At 35.3% G+C, this 23045-nt stretch overlaps 3 protein-coding genes across 7 annotated transcripts; 2 read left to right on the top strand and 1 right to left on the bottom strand.

The window, feature by feature from the left end:
• The first annotated feature begins 47 nt into the window (after positions 1-47).
• LOC112564300 (homologous-pairing protein 2 homolog) lies at positions 48-5136 on the top strand. Of its 4 annotated transcripts, none has more exons than XM_025239012.1 (9): positions 48-166; positions 1107-1201; positions 1526-1615; positions 1986-2097; positions 2366-2403; positions 2825-2899; positions 3274-3327; positions 3546-3605; positions 3984-5136. In XM_025239012.1, the coding sequence occupies exons 1-9, from the start codon at positions 142-144 to the stop codon at positions 4038-4040; spliced, it is 606 nt and encodes a 201-aa protein (XP_025094797.1). In that variant the 5' UTR covers positions 48-141; the 3' UTR covers positions 4041-5136. The 4 variants fall into 4 exon arrangements, with proteins under 4 accessions (XP_025094797.1, XP_025094796.1, XP_025094798.1 ...); XM_025239011.1 differs by having other exon boundaries at positions 49-166; positions 2333-2403; XM_025239013.1 differs by lacking the exon at positions 48-166 and adding an exon at positions 202-336 and having other exon boundaries at positions 2333-2403.
• Positions 5137-5280: 144 nt separating this feature from the next.
• On the top strand, positions 5281-8008 carry LOC112564299 (leucine-rich repeat protein soc-2 homolog). 2 transcript variants are annotated; one of them, XM_025239010.1, is made up of 4 exons: positions 5281-5834; positions 6668-6735; positions 7006-7136; positions 7587-8008. In XM_025239010.1, exons 1-4 carry the CDS (start codon positions 5572-5574, stop codon positions 7674-7676), a joined length of 552 nt encoding a protein of 183 aa, XP_025094795.1. In that variant the 5' UTR covers positions 5281-5571; the 3' UTR covers positions 7677-8008. The 2 variants fall into 2 exon arrangements, with proteins under 2 accessions (XP_025094795.1, XP_025094794.1); XM_025239009.1 differs by having other exon boundaries at positions 5289-5834; positions 6668-7136.
• A 136-nt stretch (positions 8009-8144) lies between these two features.
• Positions 8145-22358, bottom strand: LOC112564298 (xaa-Pro aminopeptidase 1-like). Its single transcript, XM_025239008.1, has 23 exons — positions 22268-22358; positions 21235-21358; positions 20891-20954; positions 20420-20524; positions 20061-20101; positions 19680-19731; positions 19162-19305; positions 18573-18668; positions 17262-17343; positions 16819-16981; positions 16555-16599; positions 16214-16300; positions 15900-15950; positions 15183-15241; positions 14539-14616; positions 13556-13627; positions 12856-12916; positions 12412-12481; positions 12037-12141; positions 11449-11520; positions 10632-10708; positions 9715-9813; positions 8145-9328 (listed from the first exon to the last, which is right to left on the bottom strand). The coding sequence occupies exons 2-23, from the start codon at positions 21349-21351 to the stop codon at positions 9209-9211; spliced, it is 1860 nt and encodes a 619-aa protein (XP_025094793.1). The 5' UTR covers positions 21352-21358; positions 22268-22358; the 3' UTR covers positions 8145-9208.
• Positions 22359-23045: the final 687 nt, after the last annotated feature.

Raw genomic sequence — 23045 nt, 5'->3', positions numbered from 1 at the left:
TTACTGAATCATCGAGCAGACGACATACACACATAGCAGTGACGTCATGAAAAGTCTCTATACGCACAACACTTACGAGAACACATGAAAGTTTACCCGCCATATTTAACGGGATATAATACCAAACAATCTCAATAAAGTATGAGCAAAGGAAAAGAAGCAACAGGTGCAGTTTTGTGTCTGAAATATAAACATATACAAAGTTTCTGTTTGGTTTCCGTCGCTACATTCATTTGTAAATCTATGGACTCGCAACACGGACGAAATGTTTGATTCTTCGTCCTTGCTCGTAAGCAATGAGGACAATCGTGAGGCCAGTGTAGTGATGCTACATAGGTATTGGCCATAGCAGATATTTCTTTGCATTGTCATGCTAATAATGTGATGAGCTTCTGCTTTCATTGTCAACGCGACATCACCTGGCATCCCAGCAATATATTTTGAGTTGTGTACTAGTGAAAATCAGATTATGATCCTTGGAATATAGCAAAATGTAATTCGATCAGAAACTCATAACAATCACTTCTTGAAATTATGCATGATTTCTTTTATATTACTCCAAGGAATGAAAAATAATGAGCAATGAAACACCTATAACACTTTATTTTTAAGCAGCCATCTAGTTTCGTAAAGTATAGTTTTATTTAGTTTGAAGGTCATTTTCATTTGTATTGAATCAGTCTCAGTTTGTGTGAACAACAAATCAATCATACTTTGTATTCTCACCTCTTTGTTTTATATCCAGAAACTAAACAGCAGTTAATAGTGCTACAATGTACCTAATAACTTGATAATTAAAGATAATACTATGATTCATAGATAGAGCAAGTATCTTTTTAAGTTTTCTTCCGTACAAAGAAGGGGAAACTAAGAGGTAATTATGTTGTAAAAAGTAAATTACTGAGAAAATTAAGCCGGTCAAAATGTGCATGACAGTTCTGCGCTGTTGCTTTTGAGATGGAGGCTGCACAGTACTAATAACTGATCAGAATGTGCTACACATTTTTTTAAACAAGAAAATCACCTAGCAGCAAAACTAATTGAAAGAGTGTTGATTATAATACTGACAACCATCGTTATTCAAAAAATTTCTCAACATATTTCAGCTTGCAAAGCTGTGTTAGAATACCTGATACAACAAAATCGTCCATACAGTGCTCAGGATGTTTTCCAGAACATGGGAAAAGATCTGGGAAAAACAGTAAGTGCTTATAAAAGCAAATCTTATCTTTCCTTTTAACAATTGAAAAGCTTGCTGTCTTTGCCATCTTGTTGATTATTCTTTAGTCCTAGCTGTTTAGTACAGTTTTTGCCCACTTAATGAGCAGTATACATATGTATAAAAATATCAGTTTGTTTACTTCTTCAGATTTTTATTATCTTCTATAGATACAAACCTATTTTGTTTACTTAGAAAACCCCAAATATATGATGGTCATTAAATGCATAAACAATTCATTTTACAAAAAAAAAAAAAATTAAAATAAAAATACAGGCTTGTAAAAATATCACATTTTTTTTCTAGGCTGTTGTCAGAGCACTGGAAACACTTGCAGAAACCAAACAAATAAAGGAAAAGATATATGGCAAACAAAAAGTATATGTTGCTGACCAGGTATGCGTAAACCTTTTGCTTTTTGGAGTATTTCATCACTCCTGCAGAGTGCTATTATGTATTACTTAAATTTGAAAATTTTGCTTTTGAATAGGGTGTGTTAATATTTATAGACTACAGGACTGAAAGGCTATATTTTTTAGATGTGTTTTGTTTGTTTGTAATAATATATGCTCATAGGCATTAGCAACATGGATGCAAAAAACTGGATCCTGAAGCTTTCTTCATAATTTTTTAATGATCATTTGTTCTCGACTGCACCCAGTGTGTTCCCAAATTATGATGACTGTGTATCAGTAAACAGTTTACTTTTCTTCTCTTTTTATTGAAGATTTATTATGTGATTGGATTTTTACATTTCAAATGACAGAGTCAGCTTCCTGCTCTAAATGAAAATGAAATAAAAGCGATGGACCAACAGATTACACAGCTGACAGGACAACTTCAGCAGAGTCAGGTTGAGACACAGAGACTTGAAGGAGGCAAGAGAATACTTCACTGATGGTTTTCTTTCCTTTCTAAGCCTCAATAGTCTGTAACGTCACTTTGTACACGCAAAGCAGATGACGCAGTTTTGTATGTGCAGTATTTTTTCTTCATCTCTTTTTACTTGGTGCCATATTGCATCCTTATATTATTTCCCTTTAATTAAGATTAATGTGTAGTGTGTAGTACATTGTATGTGAGTATAATTCCTCTGACCCAAAATTTGTATAGAGTTACAAAACTACAAAAGTCTGCTCTCTACAGAAGAGGCTAAAGCAGAACTGCAGAAAACAATCAGAGATGTAAGTCATAGTTTTTTCTTCAGATGCTTAATGTTGAAATAAACAGATTTGTTCCAACTTATAACGGTGTTAACTCAATTAGCCTGAGATTTTATCCTGATGCTTTTATCAACCACTGTGCATGCATGCAAGATTTTCAAAGACACTCAATATTAGACACACATTTTTTACAAAATTGTTTTCATTTTACAATTATACAAGGATTATGCTTGGAAGTATGATAAATTTTAATAAAAATTAATTAAAATATATTGTACCTCCAAATGCATAATAAAATGTAGTATTTGGGGTACTTTTTAAACTGTGTCCCTGTGCCTTTAACATGATTTGTTGTCTTGTTAAAGATTCACGAAAAGGTGGAAAAATATTGTGTTGCCATCAGGGTGTTATTTACATCACATTTGTTACTGTGTTAATACAGGTTGAACAGCTGACAGCGAAAATCCAGCAGCTAAAAGAAGGACGAGTACTAGTGTCCAAGGAGGACAGAGAAAAGGTCGTTTTTCATGCTTCACATTTGACCGAGTTATCTGTTTTGATTATAGTTTGGCATAAGAGTTAAATGCAAAAACAGGACTTTTAGCTCATCTATATATATATATGCACCAAAGATGCTGGCATTTTGGTTTTAAATACTTTTCTTTATGCCTCAACTCAATTTTAAGCAAGTTTAGTTAAATACTCCTCTAGTTCAAGTAAAATCTTTTGATTTTGTAAATCTTTCTACTTTGATCACTCTAAATAGTCCTTACAGGAAATAATTACTAAACATTGTACTTTTATTCTCATTGTATATGAAAATGATAGTTTCCATTCATGTGAGCACTAAATATATAGTATCTTTATCAAAGTCCTCTCTGTTTCTTACAGGTTTTGAAGAGAAGAAACCATTATGTTAAAGAGTGGAGGAAACGGAAGAGAATTGTAAGTAAATAGTCTAAAACGGTGCTTTCAGAAACTATAGTTTGCATCTGCTTGTTGTAATAAAAACTATGTAACTGTAACTTTATTGTATTCTGATTCTTATTTCTCTCCAAATTTCAGAAGGTATTTATAAAAAATGGTTGTTGTGTAGTATTCTAAGTTTTGTTCATGTTTTGAGTCTTGAAATTGAAACTGTTATTCAATATTACTTTTTTCAGTCAATGGATATTGTTGGTGCAGTTCTGGAAGGTTACCAAAAGACAAAGAGACAACTACTTGTAGGTGTTTGAATTTTGCAGTTCATTGATGCTTTATTGCAAAATGTATGCAATATACAGGTACTTTGGAAAGAAATCAGTTGAGAAGTACAGAATGGTCATTGAAAAGATGTCAGTAAAGTTGTAAAGGGGCTTCAGCATTTGTAGAATCTGTAAATGTAGCAGAAAAAGAACTATATATAAAACTGAATTTATCAGGGATGACTTTGTTGCATTGAATATTTTAAATCTTTATTTTTTTTTTTTTTTTATTTTTTTTTTTAGTCTTTAAGATATACTCAAAGAGTCATAGCCATTACAGCTTACAATGTTTCACTTTTTACAACATATAAATGATGTAATCCTGTTTTTTATTTTTATTATTATTACATCATACAGGAAGAGATTGGCATTGAAACAGATGAAGACCACAGTGTTGTGCCTCCTGATATCTGAAGTGCATTTAGTTTAGGCTGTCACAGTTGTCTTAGGACTTTTTCTTTGTCATGTTATACGCTGTTTGTAAAGCTTTGAAAAATGAAAATGTTGTCATTGTAATTTTGAATATGAAAATTGAAATAGTGGCAATCATCTCTCTTATTTTCTTTGTTTAATGGAGCATCATATACTCCACTGGTATGCTATAAGGCAAATCAGAGTCAAGAACTTTTGGCATCTTGTCAGAGCATAGCACTACCACAAATCCTCTATAAAAATGTAAATTTTTAATCAATTCTTTTACAAAGAACTCTGAGCATATATACACACACAGGATGTCCCCAAATAATTATAAAGGCAGTGTGTATTAATATACATTTGTTAAAATGTAATTCAATGTACTGAGATTATTTGTTTGTTAATGCCTATTTTCAAGCCAGTCTCCATTCTGAGTGAGACACTGCTGATACATGAATGTAATTGCAAACATCAAGAAACTGTTCTCAAACTGCAAATTCAAATTTTAATAAATTTTAGTGGGTGAAATCTGAAAGAAAGAAACATTAACTGTACCATCAGCTGTTTAAATATATATATATTATTTGAAGAATGTGCACACAGAAAGAGATGGTCATAAACATAATTCAGCAATAGTTTAAATTTAATACTCTGGATTATTTAGACAGAATGCAATCAGTTGCAAATACTTGCAGGAAAAACTAATCAATGAGCCTGCTTTTGCAATGTTGAAAGGGAAAAGTTTAATTATTGATACTGACCGTTTTCCAAACCCAGAACAGCAATGTTTAAAACCTTTAACAAAACCAACTCATTTGAAAATATTACACTCGGGATGACATTTAAATGTTATGCACGGGGAAATATTAATATTGCCTTCAGTATCATATTTCTGTAGTTTGTTATCAGTATTGGATAATGTACTCACTATTATTGCAGTATTAGATAATGTATCTAGATAAGAATGTGTGATCTTTATTCCTGCGGAATCATGTTTATCGCATGGAAACAAAATACATCCATCGCGAACAGTACTGCATTTCATCAAAAAAATTTCCTTCCTAGTACGCACTTATTAAGATAGGTTGCTATTTTTTTTTAAAAAATCAACAGCATAACAGCGATACGTGAACACCCAGACACAAATATGTAGTAGTATCCAAATTCACTTTCTACATAGGTGCTGTGGCTATATGACGACTATTCATTTTTTTTTTTTTTAAGTTTGGGTTATCGTTTCACACAGATTGCGCATGCGCGTATCTCTGGACGCCAAAATGGTGGCTACGTATGTAAAGAAATTTAAAGTGGTGGCAGAAGTAAACACTACTCCTGGTAGCAGACAGAGTGCACTCATAGTGTCTAGACGTTAAAGGCCATCTTTTTTTCTGCATTTAACATGTGAACTGTTATACGAGACGAGAACTGAGTTATCTACTCAATCTCCGTGCTTTGATCGTCACCGAAATTTGTGCCTCAAAACTGCAGACTCCAGTTATATACATGCACGAACAGTTAACTGCAGCGATTAATGGATTTGCTCGAGTTGGAGCAGCTTATTGAAAAGGCCGCAAAATGTAAATCACACGTGGTGAATCTGAGTCATCGAGGCCTAACAATAGTGACTAACAATGTAGCAAAACTGACAGACGTACGTCATCTGCTGCTCAACGACAATAAACTCTTAATGGCGCCATCGGAACTCAGTTTACTGCCACTCCTGGAGGAGCTAATGCTAGACAACAATCAGCTGACCATGCTGCCCAAGGAAATAGGATGCCTGTGTCACATCAGGTGTGCTGCTTTTGTGTAGTTTAGCAAAAATATCAGCTTGATCGGGTGTACAACGCATGTGATAATTTAATTGCGACCTTTGCTTTTGAAAGTCCCAGATTTGGAATAAGGTAATTTCTAAATCTCAGTTATTTGATAAACCAGTAAAGGTAATGAATTTTATAGCCTAATTGCCATAGGGATGGTGCAGACTTTGCTGTGATATAGCTTTAGTTGCAGGCTTGGCATGTAAAAACCCATCCCCTATAGGGGAATAGGAATAAAACTGTTTTATAGTAAACCAGCAACTAAACTATACCTCAGTGATGCAGCCAGCCCTGTAAATAGATGCCACATGCAGATAAAAAAAAACCAGCATGCCCCAGATGAGATCTGAACCTGGGATAAATAATCCCTCTTAGGGCCAGCAAATATTAGGTGCTCCATGCCTACGGTGTACATGACAGAGTCCAACCCTTTCCTTTCGCCGTCTTTACTTTCCACAATATAATCAGATATCCATTTCTGGTTTTCTATCCACAGGCCCATGCTGGCCTAAAACTAGTTACCTAATGCTCCAGTCTAGCATGCTCACCTCCCACATTTGTTCTTAAGTTAAAATGGATTCCTTTTAGCTTTGGTATTAGTGAAAAAGTTTTTTAGTATTGTTAATAATACAGATATGTGATATCCATTATCACTATCAGGAAACATGTATTAAGTGTACTCAGCAGACAAAAAGACAGAAGTCTTGAGTGTGCTTCAAGTGTAAAATAAGTTGTGCTGGCTGCAGATTGCAAGATACTTGGTTTGTAGTTCTCTGAAGAACTTACTTGCATATTTATGTTTTTCAGAAACCTATCTGTGAGCTGTAATCCTTTGGGCATTCTTCCAGGAGAAATTGGCAAACTGACATCGTTGTGTGAGCTTTGGGTGGTAGAGTGTCAGCTTGTTTCAATTCCCAAAGAGATTGGTGAACTTTGCAACTTAAGAAAGCTTAGCCTAAGAAAAAATAATATTTCTCAGGTGCCCTCTGAACTGGGAAAGCTTCATAGATTGCAATGGTTGTGTCTAGAAGAAAATCTGCTTTCTGAACTGCCAGAACAGTTGGGTAACTTAAAGTATTTGTCTTACCTGAATCTAAACAGCAACAAATTTAGAAACATTCCTGGATGTTTGCTTTTAATGTCAGCCCTGACCACCCTTCATATGAGAAACAACCTGGTGGCGAACATTCCAGACAGTACAATTCTTGCCTTATCTGACCTGACAAGGCTGGATCTGCGATTCAATCTGATGAACGAAAAGCCATCTCATTGGAAGGTAGGGTATACTTTACAGTTGTCTGTTTTGAGATTGGTTTCTCAAAGAAGTAAAAACAAGGGTATATATATTTCTTTATCTTGTATGTATTCTACATATATAACTACAGCAGGCTCTATAGTCATGAATGTATTTGTCTTTGGTTGTTTGATAATCATAGCTTTTTTTTGAACACCCTTCTTTCACTGACAATGCTCATAACAAAACTAAATGGTACTTAGAAGGAAGTGAATAAGATGACTGCATTTTTTACCAGAAGTGGAATGATCATGTATTTTTTTCCTGAGCAAAATATAAAAAATTACCCTTTTTCAAAAATTTATGCTAAAAAACAAATTATACTTTACATAATACTTTCAATGCCATTACAGTGTATTTTCCATATCATTTAAAATCTGATTAGATGATACCTGCACTTATTTTATTAGCAACATTATTTCATTTCTCCAGGGCCTGGAGTACATTTTGATTGGACTAGAAGAAAATAATGTACAAAACAATCCACAGGTTCCTCTCTTTGTTCAGCACAGAAGACTGTGAGAAAAATGATTTTCATATTGGTGATGTATAATACAGCATTACATTTATTAATTGCCAAAAGTGATGTCGTTTGTTCTGCACCTTTTGACTTTCACATACAATGATATGCATTGCAGCATATCCATGATTAACTAATACCAAACCTCAAAACAGTGGATAAAATGGCAGTTTTCGTGGGACATGATGCATGCATTTGTTCTAACATATTCAAGTATCAGAAGTATGAAAACGGTTGCTCTGTAGTTTCACTGTTTATTGTGCTGTTGTGTCTGAAAGAGCTGAGTACAAATGCCACCTTTCCCATTAAAGGATCACCAATAGTAATGAACAATTTTAAGCATTACAGATTTTTATATTTATTTATATCTATTTTGATATTTAAGTAATAAAAGTGATGCACAGAGAAACTGTTTTGCAGTTTCTCAACTTCACCCTTAACACTCATTGTAAGTCACAAATGATCTGTAAGCCTTTTGAAAGCTGTTTTATAACTTTTAACTAAATGTTCAGAAGAGGGAGTCAAATGCTATTTACTTTATGCTGCCTTTTTTCAAAGACCCTATAAGAACATGTAAAAAAAGTAAGACATGCAAAAGCACCTAAAAGTCATTTATATTCTGTGGAAAACAGCAGTTCTTTCAAGACTAGCACATTTGAAAACACACAAAAAATACTCTGAATTTTAGATATGCTCTTCTTCAGGTGCTCTCTCTGTCCACCTCACATTTTTCATAGAGGTGTAGCAAACAAGCGTACAGGCACAGTTTTGTACTTGCTTCTGCTTACTACTGATGGCTTCCCCTTTACCCTAGTTCACATGGCAACCACCTACTGAACAGTAACTTTCATACACCTGCAAATTTATCCTGTAGCAGGGTAAAGCAAGCAGTAACATTTTTTTCACAGACATTTCACATAATATTGATGTTTTTAAAAGCATGAATGTAGTGCCTGTAATACTCAATTATTTTTGAAATAAATCTGTATTTGCTTTATACATTGTTGATTCTTCAGAGCACTTCACTGTCATAACTTTTTAAAAATGATAATGTACAAACTAAATAGGTATTGCATGCTCATAAATCTGAAAGGGTAGTTGACAGCAATGTCTACTTCACAATTTTAATTTTGATAAAAAAAAACCTAAGTTACTGCAACAGTGTAAATGAGTTTGCTATACCAGCAATTTTACAAGGAGAAATTTATGTCAAAACACACCATTGTCAATTTCTTGAGATCTGAACAGTTTGATGAAATACTGCAACCATAATTTTTAAACCTATATACCTTAAATAAAGCCTCACAAAAAAAAAAGTTACAAATTGTTAATCTACACACCTTCTTCCTGTTTCTCCTCCATTAACCAATTAAACACACTGCATACACGATTAAGTACATATGATTCTTTAGAGCACTGGTTACAGACATTATTATTATTATTATATGCAGCATGGTAAACATGCTGTGCCTCATGTGATAATAGTTTTGACATGCAGCACAGGAAAATCAAGTTTGCTGAACTAAATGAGGCTCTAGCCTAGAGGTTCTGTGCTGTGCAGCAGCCAGCTAAAGACGTCCATCTTGCCTTGAGCTTGCAGTTCTTGGCCCACAATGTTCCTGATATTTGCATGATAGTTATTCAGCCATGAAATCTGAAAAAGAATGTTCGCTGATTATAGTGTTTATTTGTCATGACAAGTTCTTGTCATTTATATATTCCTTTATATGCTTGAAGTGTGTATGCAAATGAGCAATTAAAAATATCAATACACATGATGTAAGCATGCCAATAGCCAAGTACTCTGAACATGTAACAAGATTTTTACTGCAAAAATTATCCTTCATTTACCTGTATATAGACAGCTGGACAGTTAAATTATTTTGAACATGAGCCAACTCATCCTTTGTTGAATTAAAATCTGATCAGAGTAAAGTAGGAATATGTCGTTAGATAAGTTTTAGAACATTATTGGCAGGCCAGATAATAAGTTTAAGATGCTACCATTAGCAGAACTTTGTGGCAGCAGACAGTACTCACCTCCTTTTCAGTCAGTAGGGATGGATCAATCATCTTGGTCTGAATGGGCACCAAAGTAATTGGTTCAAAGGTCAGAAATCCTCTATTCCGGAAATTGTGCTGCAGCATTCAAATTGTAGATCACAACACTAAGATAAGTGAACATTCTGTACTGGACAGCATTAAAAGTAAAATGAGAATCAGCCATTAAAAAAAAAAGAAAATTATGACATCAAAGATTTTAAGAAAAGCAATTGGGTGATGTTTCTCGCTCTGGATAGTGAACTTTTTTAAAATACATTTTTATTGTCTATTTCAGAGAGAATTTTGTTGTTGTTGTTGGGAGCTCATGAACTAAACAACATGCAGTCGCATCCTACACATCCATACAATTACTACACTCTTACCTCCCTCCTTCTAGCAATAATTATCAGAGGCATACACCTGCTCATACACACATACATATCCACACACATCCTAGGTACAATTGTTACATCTGTTTAAGAGTGATATTGCAGCTGGTATAAAGGACTCCTTTCACTCTAAACTGGTTTATTCTACATGAAGCAACTGCATTCTTGGTGACAAGAAAAGCTCATAGTCTCTATGAGATCATAGCTAAACAATTTTTTAAAACATAAGATTATAGTTAAGTTACTCTGAGACTAACATAAATAGCGTTGCCCACTGAGACCCTCGGTCATGCAGCATGTACATTAAGCCTCTTTCTAAAGCCCACAATACAGAGTTTCTCTTTATAATTTCTTTATAATCAGCATGCCTCAATGAACTCTTGCCTGAAAATGTGTGACTTTTCATTAACAGCATATACAGTACAATCTGATTAAAATCTTATTGTACAGTTATATCTTCAGTTACTATATTGATCACAGAAAAATAAAAGCACAACACTTCTTTCAGATACGAATCAGTCTAACCTTTGTCTCAGCTTTCACAACTAGAACACAGTTTTCAATTCTGATGCCAAAGTTACCATCCTCATAGTATCCAGGTTCTGCAATTGCACATACACACACACATAAACCAAACTATAAAATGTATAAAAGAAAATTCCGACATGCTGTGAAACAGAGCATAATTTGAATAGTATGGTCTGTTTTCATTACTGAAAATCTAATCAACTATCATTATTTCTGTCATTTTAGATGTATACTATACACTGCTTTAGCAGTCATGACAAGCAGTTTGTAACAGGCTTCAGAATTCTGGTGATAGCACTACTGATATGGTTGGTGGTGGCCAGTATGGTCCACCTAATACATTAGTCCTGGTCTATGATGGGAAGTATACAGCTCTTGCAGAAGGGTCATAGTCATCATGACCTTATAAAAACTATATATGCAGTGCACTATGAGTGAATGGTGGAGAAATCTCACAAATCACAAAAACAGTCATCACTTTTACTTGGCAAAAATGATGGTGATGACATTGTTGCAGTCAAACATTAGCTTATATGCTTTGCAAGAAAAAATTTTAACTAAACCTCAATATATTTACTGCGCTAAAAACTATGATTCATACTCTATTAAATGGTCTACGAATATTTTACCTACTTTCAAGTTAAGGTCTTTGATGAAAAACATTGCCAGTAATGACCTCAGGAGTTACAATCTGCTTCTCTCTAATCTGTATTGCTATGCTCCCAGTCACCAATGTAAAATGAGTTGAAAACTGCCAGAATGGTTTCAACAAATGTGTATTTCCATCACATAAAACAGCACTAAACAAACTCACCGTCCGAGAGTATCATCCCCTCTTCTAGAGCTATATCAGACAGCGAGACACGACTGCTAATGCCACATGGACCTGGCAACAATTGAATAATGCCACTCAGAAAAGATGCATTATCTTGCAGCAATATCTTCATCTGAAATAATGTTACAAAGCCATAAAGATACCTGTGAAACAAAAGCTGCATTCATCATTCTAATTCATCTGTCTGTTGACTGGGTTAGTCACTAAAGGGGAAAGTGAACACTTTTCTACAGACAAACCAGCCAATCTGTTCTTCATTTACATTTAAATGGAACTTGCCAAGACATGTCATCATTCTGTCATGTTTTGCAAAGGTTTTCTTCACTAACTTTCTAAATCCCATGCCCTACATGATGGCCAAACAAGAAAGAGACAGTGCAGGACTTGTTTCAGTGGTTGTTGTTGATGTCAGTGTTACATTAGGACTACTTCATTCAGCATTACCTCTGACGATCATTTTCTCTCTTTAGTTCACTACTCTAACTGTTGCAGTAGTAGATTAACAGCAATATTAAGGTACATATTTAGAGTAGATAACAATCTGTGAAGATGAAGAGAAAGAAGAACCTTCATGGACATTAAGGAATGCTCCGACACCGTGCCCAGTGCCATGAGGATAGTCCAGTCCAACATCCCACAGAGCAGTCCTGGCCAGTGTGTCGAGCATGTGACCTGTGACAAAGGATCTGTCTCAAGTATTTATGTAACAAAATATTATAAAAAGCAGATCTTAATTCAAGTACAGAAATGAAAGTTACATGAAATACACAGAAATTCTCATTTTCTCTCCCCACCCCCCCACCCTATCTCTCTCCCCCTCCTCTGCCCCTGTCTTGTGCTCTCTTGTCTTCTGCTATGCACACACACTACAACATTCTGTTTTGTTGCTAGAAAACATCATCTTTCACCATTATTAAGTGCAGATTCCTAAAGAGCTCTTACCCTTCACTCCATTGGGGAAAACGGCTGTACACAGACTGATGTGCCCTTTCAACACCCTGGTGAAGCACTCCTGAATTCATAAGTATAATTCACAGACAGAGCACAACATGGGTGGTAAAACTCTATTATTTCAAGATACATACCAAAATATTTGTCCCTGAAAACAAGGGAATATTTTTTTAGTTGTTCTATGAAAAGCCATCAACAAGGGCAGCCAGCCATGCATACAGATGCCATACACAGAGAAAGAGCACCATGCTCTAGATGAGATCTGACCTAATCCTCACTGTATTGCTGATCAGCGCTGTAGCAGTTGTGCCTCTGGACCACCCTGAAAACACTAGCACTGAAGCTAGCACACCTTGCATCAAAACAAATATTTACCCCATGACTACAATTCACCATGTATTAAAGGAAAAAAAAATATAAAAGGACTAAACTTACTTGTTCATGCTTAGATGGTGTTCCCAGGTGTATAGTTCTTGTTGTATCTGTTGTACCATGTCTGAAAAATAAAGCTTCCTTCAAATGCAAAACCATGTAAAGCTGTATATAACATTGTAATAATGTCAATGGGCTAGAAGTGAATTAATTTTTTTAATGTCACTTTATTTTTAGTAATCTGTTAGTACACTTGATTGTAGAGCAGAAAATTACTGATCTGAGACCTTCGCCACCTTCTAATGCAAAAACCACCTAGGAGAAAGGGATATCACATTTAATCAAGAAATGTGAAGGTGCTGAAAGAAGAGGGTTTGACTCTGCTTTCCATATACTGTGCACTAGAGACAGCAAACCAGTTAACTTAAGCCATTAAGACTTGGGTTGATCCTTTTTCTAATGTAATCTACTTCTCAAAAGCCCTTGGTTGTTTTGATCAACATTGCATCCCAAGGTTAGAAGTTATGAGTGCCAGTTGGTTAAAAGTAAAAAATAATGAACACAGTAAATAAAAAAATTACTCATGAAAGTGATCTCTTTCAGAAAATAGACTGAAGCCACTAGTGTGTGCTCTGTATTTATCAGTAAACAGACACAGCGACATAAAAGAGCACTGTACCATCTTTGTGATGTTTGCCTGTTAAAATCATGTGCAATACGAACACATAGTATGGTGGCGTCTTGTGGCATATAACGTACTTACTTGTACTGTGCTCCAGAGTCACAAAGGTAAATCTGATCTGTTGTAACAGGACAGTCTGACTCTGACTTGGGTCTGTCAAAAAACACAAAATCTTTCTACGCTGTCATTATTACACACAAATGTCATTAAGGGCAAAGAAAGGTTAATTTCATAGCCTTGGGTGGGAATCTTCCCTACTGAAATCAGTTAAAACTTGAGGAGGTTTCTCTTCTTAAATGAAAGAAGAATAATTTCCTAGAAAAATTATATTAGAGAAAGCCTTAGCTAAACTGCCTTCAATGACCCCCAAAAATATATGAATGAAATAAGATCTACAGCTCAGAAAAACCTAAGATTTAATGGCTGAGGACCCATCTATGAATATTATACAAATGGAAAGAGGTGTGCAAGAACATGAGATGTTAACCAAGCATGACTAGAGCAAATATAAAAGGCTGAACGTTCACTACCTGGCAGGAAAAAATGGATTCAGTACAGTGGAGGAAGGTGGAAGTAAATGTGAGGCCAGATAATTAAATGACCACCTAAATAGCTGGCATTGTGCGTGCCCCTCCTCCATTCTTTCCCAACATAAGCAAAAAGTTTGGCCTTTAGAGCCATTGTTTAACCAGTAGGTACTAGAAAGATGATACTGGTCAGCAAGCAGTACTTCATCAACCAAATTGTTTAGCCAGATTCCACCACAAACGCATTCACAAAATCAGAACTACTGGTGAGTACTACTATGGATGGCTTACACTAACTTCTACACCCCTGAGAATCTTCGATCTTTAACTTTTTGCACCCATAAAGTGTGATGCCCACTTCCTAAAAAAACAAAGGCATTGAATATATACATAAATCAGTATGAAGTACTTTTAGGTGCTGTAAAAAAAGATTTAAAGATGATGAAGTGTGTCAAATGGATCAACTATATAAAGTTCTAACATATCTTTTAATAACTGTATAAAATAACTTTACTTGCTAAAAACCTAAATACTTACTTGTAATGAATAATGGCCCCATTAGGCCCAATACTTGAAATGGTGTCAAAACTAAGGGAGACAAAATCTGACTGTGCTCTGAAACAAATCATTTGGGAGCAAAAGAAATCAGATTTTTATGGACTGCTCTAGCGTTTACAAAAAAGAAAACGAAATGTACAAATATGCAAAGACAGTGCACATCTAATTTCAATGCCACAAAATTAGATGATTAAATAAACAGATGACACAATAGACACTTCTGTCAGGTTAGGGTGCCATGCACACATAAGGGATTCACCATCACTTAATAGAAATCCAATGGCTAGCATCACTTTTATTTCTTAAAATGTTTTTTTCGCTCTTCTTTTTACTAGAGTCACTTCTGTAAAGTAAACTTAAAAATTAAAGACTGAGTTTTGCATCCAAATATGTTGCACCAGGAGGTTTCTACCTCAAATCAACCTTCATGCATGCATTTTTTTCAAATTAAATTATTTAAATTCACCAACAAAACCACTCCAGCTTATATAGAAAAAAACTAATATTTGAATCAGGACCTTCTATGTTCTCTGTCATTAAATCTCATCAAAAAGTAGGAAAAAATATTCATTACAAGCCACATGTTTTAAACATTCTTCAAACTAAAAAGCTGAAATATAAACCTCCTAAATTCTTCTGCTTTTGCTGCTGCCAACACCTCTGTCACAGTTCCTTTGGGCACCTGAAAAAAAAGCCCAAATATGCATTTTTTCCCTTACCTTTGTTGCAATCTTACAGGGTCTAGGTGCGTATTATGGAGGGGGACTCGTAGTTAAGCCTTGCCTACACTCTCAACTACTCCAACATAATCAGAACTACTGGTGCAGTACTACTACGTGGGTACATTTGACCGCGTGTCTGCTGATCGTAGGTGGGTTGGGGAGAGGAGAAATGGACCCTGAACTATAGCGCTGTTTCTACTTTTTCGTGACAACCTTCTATTTTGTTTGGATAAAATATAATAATAATTTACAATTGCCAAAAGCAAAAAATATACAGACACGCATACAAAAATGTGGGAGTCTTTCTCTGTAGATAGCTACATGTGCAAGGCTATATAATACCCACATTTATACTTAAGGATATAAGTTATTGAAATATGGTGATAAGAATTATCTGGTCATCAACCTTCCAAAGACAAGTTACCAAGGAAAAATACCTTAAAGACAAGGTAAATTACAAATTTCAAACCATATTCGTGTGACTTCCTGATGGTGAGCCATAGGAATTAAGAACACTGGGCTTGTGATAGAAGAAGATTAAGGTCTATTCCAACTTTGTCCAAGCCTTTACTACAATGTCTCAAGAGGCATTATCATGCTATTCCGTGTTATACCCACCTCTTTTTCTAACCAAAGCAAAAACTCGCACATAGCAACTGCATCCTTGACCTGGAATCAGAGCTTTTAGATAAGATCAGTTGTTCCAAAAAAATCTGAGGAAATGTAATTTTGCCAATTTGTTGAAAAATACAGGAATAAACAAATGCGTAAGACATAGTAAGTTTTAGTCTCTTCACTTAGTGAAAACAATTTTAATGCATGATTTTTGCCAAAATTATCTTTATTAAACGTAGCTGGATGTTATAGCCATATATACATGGCCACAAAAAGTCTCAATTCCTTATCTCATAGTTGATGGTTCTTAAGATTACCTGTGCAAGTTTCATCCCTTCAATTTCTGCAGAATTTTTCACACATTTTAACTTGGCTACTGGTGAGGGTGCCATTATACGTCTCTCCTGGAAAAGAAAAATATGTTGGATAAAGATATCCATCCTGTTTGACCTAAAACTTTAAGTCTTGTAAAATACTACTAAAGAATGTCATGCAAAGCCACCAGTATTAATAAAACAATAATTTATACACCCACTCCCCCTAAACAAAAACAGAAAAAATTATTAAAGCATATATAGTTCCTTTTAGTTCTAATTTTGATCCATCACCCATTAGCCCAGTCAGTCAACTAAATCTATAATGGAGACTACCCTCTTACCTTGGGGATGAGATTAACAATGGCATAACTGGACTTTTCGCTAACCTGTTACAAAAAAGATATTTATCCATTACAAAGCATGAAACAAAATGAATTTGTCCTATTATATTTTGATAAGACAAATAAACTGATGTATGCCTTTTTACCGTTTTTCCACTATGAGGCAGATATAAGCTTCTATTTTTATCTTTTTTTCTAGTTTGCAGTTTATTTTGTTTAGGCAAGCTATCAGAAGATCACTTGAAATATAGTTAGATAACTTACCCAAAGTTTTCTCTCTTCTGACTTTACCAAAGATGCCACAAAGTCCCAGATTTCTTGATAGCCATGTGTGGTAACATTTGACACTTCACCTTTTTGGTTTGTTCCATTTGACTGTAGATGGCGTGTGACAGCGCTTGCAAGCTTTTTTTCCTCTATGAAAAGACTGTACACAAAAAAATCTTGCAACAACATCAATAAGATGGTTTATTTAAAGTACAGCTTACGAAAATAAGTAAAATGAAACAAAAGATAAATCATTCGACATAAAATTTATAAATTAGTTATGCACATACAGTTGCTATGTGTAACACGCACACACACAAAAGAAAGAGCCCATCCCTTGTCTGCTTCATAAATATAAGGAAAAACCCAGCAGCCCTTGGATTATTGCTGAGATTGCATAGCAGTTTACTTACAAAGAAAAAATAACAAGGTCAACTTACTGAACAGCATTTGATGTCACCACAACATAAGCAAAGAAGACAGGATTGTAGATAATGTCTGCACCCCTCAAATTCAACAACCCTAGATAAAATAAAAAGTGACTTGACCAAAAAGTTATGACATATATTTTTCACAACATAGCCAGTCATTCGTCACTGGTACTGGTCATTGAGGGAAGCACATGAATAGATGCTACAGCTGACAAGGCCTGTCATTCAGGTTTGTCTTGGGCAAAAGTGAACTGGTCCTGCACAGGATGACCAATCCACTCCTTCATGGTCATAATCCAGTTCTTCCTCTGGCCACTGTGAAATAAATTACCCTTGGAGGTATCTTGATGGACAGAATGTCATGTCAGGTCAATAGCCGAACCAGACCAGCTTAGAAAACTTGTCTGTTGCAGGTAGCAGTTCCTGGTATCCTGTGAGTGTGGCAAGTCATTGGCCTCATGTTCCCTGTATGATACCTGGAGCAGCCTTCTCAGAAACTTTTTGTCAAATGCCTGAATTCTCACATCTGCATTAGCAAGCACAGTCCATAGTTCACATCCAAAAGGCAAAATAAGTACTATGAGGGACTTGTACAGTTAGTACTTTGTAGTAAACCTCATGTCATGGCTGTACCAGACCCTGTCTAGACTAACCATTACCGCTGTTGTTATCCTAAGGAGGATATGTCATGGTGCTGCCATTTTTGAAGATGGTGGCTCCCAAGTATTTAAAGCTGTTTACCTTTTCAAACCATAGTTCATTTATGTAGATATTTGCTTTGACTTTGCCAATGATGATGACTTTACTTTTGTCAGCGTGGGTCTCCATTCCATAAGCATTTGAACTGTCCGTCAATCTTTTGGTAAGATTTTGTATGTCTTTCACAGTGCACATGTTTATTATACTGGAAAAGAATTCTCACACAATGGTCATACTTCAATTCTAAAGCTTGCAGGGCTCCCAAATGGCGATACACCTTAAAATACTTGGTGAATCTGATTATCAATAATATTTATGATATACAACCCTCCCCACCAATTCCTCAATGGTTGGGCTTATGGCATTTACAAAGTGTCTAATACATCCATGCACACAGGATGATTAAATGTCAAACATATCACACTACCTAACTTATCAACCACCCAGATAATATCTGATAGATCCAAGCATAAATTGAAAAAAGGTCTCATTGGAGTTAATGCCTTCCTTTGACAGTTTGCATATTGCATTTTTCATGTGCCTATATAAAAAGCTTTACTTAATGATAGTAGTGGCTTTTTAGTATTATACAACACACAATGCTCACAATCCAATACTCACATGCAATTTCATCAAGAGCTGTAACAATAAATGCACAAGCCTTCTTCTCTGCCATTTTGCTCTGCACAGTTGCAACTTTTTCTTGCCAAGTCTTCCCTGCAGAAATAAGGCTTTGAGTTCACAATTTCAAAAACAATTCAGTGAAATGTATGACTCCTAAAATACATGCAAGCTAATTCTGCACAAAGCAAGATGACAGTTGAAACTGTACTATTTTTCAAGGACTAAATGCTTACAAATTGTATGGGCTAACTAGCATCCTTTCTTTCTGGAAATATCACAAATTTCTTACCATTTCTTTTATCACTCCTGAATTTTGTTTCCTGTTTATTTGCAAAACAGGCATGACAGCATAAACTGCTGTATCTAGAACTGGTATTCTTCCAAGCTGTCAAGGGTTCTCTCCCTTGATGAGAGCAACTTTCATTTATGACCACTATATGTGATGCTGAAAAGTTCTCAACAAGAGTTTAAAGGTTGTGCATTGCTGAGGGCTAATTTTGCTGTAGGTACAAGTTTTTGCACTCAACCAACAGCAAGAAAAAGGTTGCTTTTTTAATATAAAAAACCTGCAAATTACTCCCGTTACCTGTGTACTGAGGAGGAAGAATAATTAAATTGCAGCAAGGTGGAGAAGGTCTATCTTCCCAAACAAGATCCACCAGGTTTGAGGTCACTGGCACCAAGCAATGGCCTTCTGACCGCAGGTCTTTAGAAAGTGGTTTCCAGGTTTCTAAAGCAAAATCAAAGCACAGTTTGGATTATTTAGTTTATCTGCATGTGTTTGCTTTCCTCTGACTATGATACAGGGTTACTTTCTTTACCACAAATTCCTTGTTAAAAACAAATCTAAATTTTACTAGCCTCTGGAGAAAACAAAAACTGAAGTGAGATATCCATGCATTCTATAATTAATTGAAGAATGCAATCTTGTCCTCTCTATAATAATTTATTTATTGAACCTATTTTTGTTTACTGAGATTTAATATCACGCTGTCTTGGTATTTCTGATTTCTTGGCATTCCATACCCCTAGCAGAGACCCAAGTGGTAACATTATTAAACTCTATTAAATCTTATGATTAGTTGCTTCTTAGAACAGACTCACCTACTGACATAAGAGTTGGGTCACAGCCCACCTGACTTCCTATAGGAAGCACCTTGCAGGTGAAAGAGGAGAAAAGTGTTAAAAATACTTTTAAAAATTCTACAAATAACAGGAAAGTTACATTCTCATCATTCTAAATGAAAAGACTTCAACAGTTTTGAAAAATCTTAATGTTGTAAAAACATGGAATTGTATACATAAAACTTAAATACAGTTAATATATAGGTAAATCAAGATACTTGCTTCAGTACATTAATTTTTCTAAATGTCAGTTAATGAACAGATTTAAATTTGAATTTGAGAATTTATATTTTCCCTCAGAACAAAAGATATAGTTGTCAATGATGCTGAGAAAAGCCAAAATTATTCTTACACCCATACCTTATTTAGCCATTTAGCCATGGTGGGAGTTTCAGGCAAACCTGCACATTAACGCCATGATAGGTATTGTCATTATCAAGTAAGGTGGAAATAGAGGGTTCCTAATTTTTTTCCACCAGATATTATGATGAACAGTCTGGAGCCCCATGACCCAGAACTACAATAGTTACTCCCCTTTCCCTTAAAAAAAATAAGATCATAGCAATGAAATAACCAAAATTTAAGCTAAATTCATGAAACCTTGCTGTATTGTATAAAGGGATTATATCCAAATGTCTTGCCATGACCTGTACTATTTGTCTGATATTGGGCCTCTCTAATTACCTTTACAACAAGTAATTCAAAAAACATGTACAAACCATCCTTCATCAAAATCCAACTGCTGTCAAGCTGCTTTTCTGCCTGCAGGTAGTAACGGCCATCTGTCCACAATGCAGCTTTTGTGTCTGTTACTACTGCAGTTCCTGCATATGGCAGCATCATTAAAAAAAAATGAAAAGATAAAACACCACTGCTTTAAAATTTTAAAAACCCAGCTCATCATACATAACTATAGTTGACAACCTGTGATTAAACATACCTCAACAAGCAAAACTGTTACCAGCTAAGTTGTTAGAAAGCCAAAAGTCTGATAATCTATTAAACTAAACAATGATTGATAATTTGCAAAGCCACAATTCTTTATGAGTTAATAGTTTACAAACCTGAGACTATACATACCTCAACAGACAAACACGATGCCATGAGTTATAACTGTGGAATTAAAAAGACCAAATATGAAACTTCAAGGTGGAATCTTAAGTCCTTATTAATGGTTGAATTGTACAAACCTGCTGATCCTGTAAATCCAGTAATAAAGCTTCTCCTCTGATCACAGTCTGCAACATACTCGCTCTGCATAAGGACAACATCAGATTTTATAATGTTATTATAATCTTCATAATGTTTCATAAAAATTACTCTCAGAAGCACAACAGAGTAGTAGTTTTATGCAATATATGATGCAACATAATGCAATATGAATATAGAGGCCTTTCAAATGATGCTGTAGAATAATTTGATACAGAACCTACACAGGGTTCCCAGGGTTATTACTTTTATGGTTCTGCCCTTGACAGATCCAAGAACCATTACACATTTACATTTGTTATTTGCTAATTTTGTCATTTCAAACCTGATGTGCATCGCCAGTAGGAATGATATATGCTTGTAAAGGCTCCGAAACAAAATTATTATTTTTCATCAAAGCCCTAAGCTTTGTGAGGATGCTCGCTGAACCTTTAGCTGGCATGGTTAGTCTGCAAAAAGAAGATATGCACTCTACTAAATGAAAAACAAATCAACACAAACATTCCTGTGGTGACATAACAGATTCATACCTCATTTGTTCTTTAATTATTTTGATGATTTATTTGGTATATTTGATATGGCTGTTCATTCATAAACCATGGTTCATATTTCTTTCATTATCAGGTCTTTTAAGGCAAGTATAAAAACTTATAATCATTTGGAAAATGGGTTACATTTTCACAACAGCTTTGTTCTGTATATTCATATCAGCAAAAAAAAAAAAAAAAGTCACATGAAATATCCTGGAGGATTAAAGTATTATAACTAAAGGATTTCAAATAGCATGAGATATGCCAAAGAGATATATACCATCAGCCTCCTTAACAAAAGTCTAATGACCTTAAAGCAGGTGACTTAACATACTAGGAAATATTTCACGGTTAACGCCATCACCGATTATTTATAACTCGAAGATACTTATTAGCTAAAGGCAATGCTATCTACTTATAAACGTTTATTGTTGTCTGTTACACCAGCGGTTCTCAACCTTTTCCTTGTGACGCCCCCCCCCCCCTGACGAACAAAGGTACGTCCGCGCGCCCCCCCCCCCCCTTAGCCAGCAATGTAAGCTAATTTCACTAATATCGGTATAAGAAACTTTTAAAAAATGACCACCTTCGTGCCCCCTTGTAAGCACGTCGAGAACCGCTGTGTTACATGATACCTCACTGTCCTTAGATACCATGATAGAAACAAGCCCAAGACTATTCCTGGTCCATTTAAAACTTTTACTACAAAAGCCTTTATCTTTTTCCGTTTATAACAACTATTCTATCATTTATGCAGGCTCATATGATTAATTAAAATGTACCATTTTGTTGAAACCTTTATATGAGGAGAAAAAAATCAACGCCAACCTGCATGAATTCTGACGCTTTCGCTTTTGAAGCGGCGTGACAATTGTCTCTTACAAAACGGAGAGCTCTCCCAGTAACCATCACTCTAGTCAGAGAGTCTCTGTGTTCTAGTCAATGAGAGGTGTACATCTCTTATGTTTGTAGTGGTGGTGATGGTGATGGTGGTTTTTTTCTATGTTCTATGCAATGTACTCCCGCAGCACTGATGGACAGTGAGGAACATAAGAGTTAAGGCTCTGTAGTCCAGTTCTGCCTCTAAGGTGTAGATTCAAGTTGTTAAGATTTTGGTATTTTTATTATCACGTTTGATTTTTAATGAAGGCTGGTCGGAAAATTTTGTTGAAAATGAATCTGGATTTATTGTTGATTAAAACAAAAGTTTCTTTTTATAGTGTTTGCAAGTATTGTATCCTGTCCTACTTAATATCTATCAACGTGAACACCTTTGCTTGAAACCAGCTTCAGGTATTTTGCGCACGGAAAAGTTCCCGTATTTCGTTTGCGTCTCCATGACAATTTGTAGGGTGGAAATAGTTCGTACTTACGTGAGTTCACAACTGATCACAGTATGGTGGAAAAAACCCTGCGAACAACACCGATGACTTCAAACACACGAAGAAACCAAACCTCGACGTCTATATCTTGTTCTAGGTGTTAAGTTTTAGATGTGAGCCAGAGGTGAGGATATGCGTGCACACATGTTGGCATGTTTCCACGTCATTTTGTTATTGTTAGTCGAGATATTGCTTTACCCATGATTAGAAACTGTGCATCAAGG

Source organism: Pomacea canaliculata, linkage group LG5 (genome assembly GCF_003073045.1).
Source record: "Pomacea canaliculata isolate SZHN2017 linkage group LG5, ASM307304v1, whole genome shotgun sequence".
Classification (NCBI taxonomy): Eukaryota; Metazoa; Mollusca; class Gastropoda; order Architaenioglossa; family Ampullariidae; genus Pomacea; species Pomacea canaliculata.
This window is presented reverse-complemented; position numbering and strand designations above follow the sequence as displayed.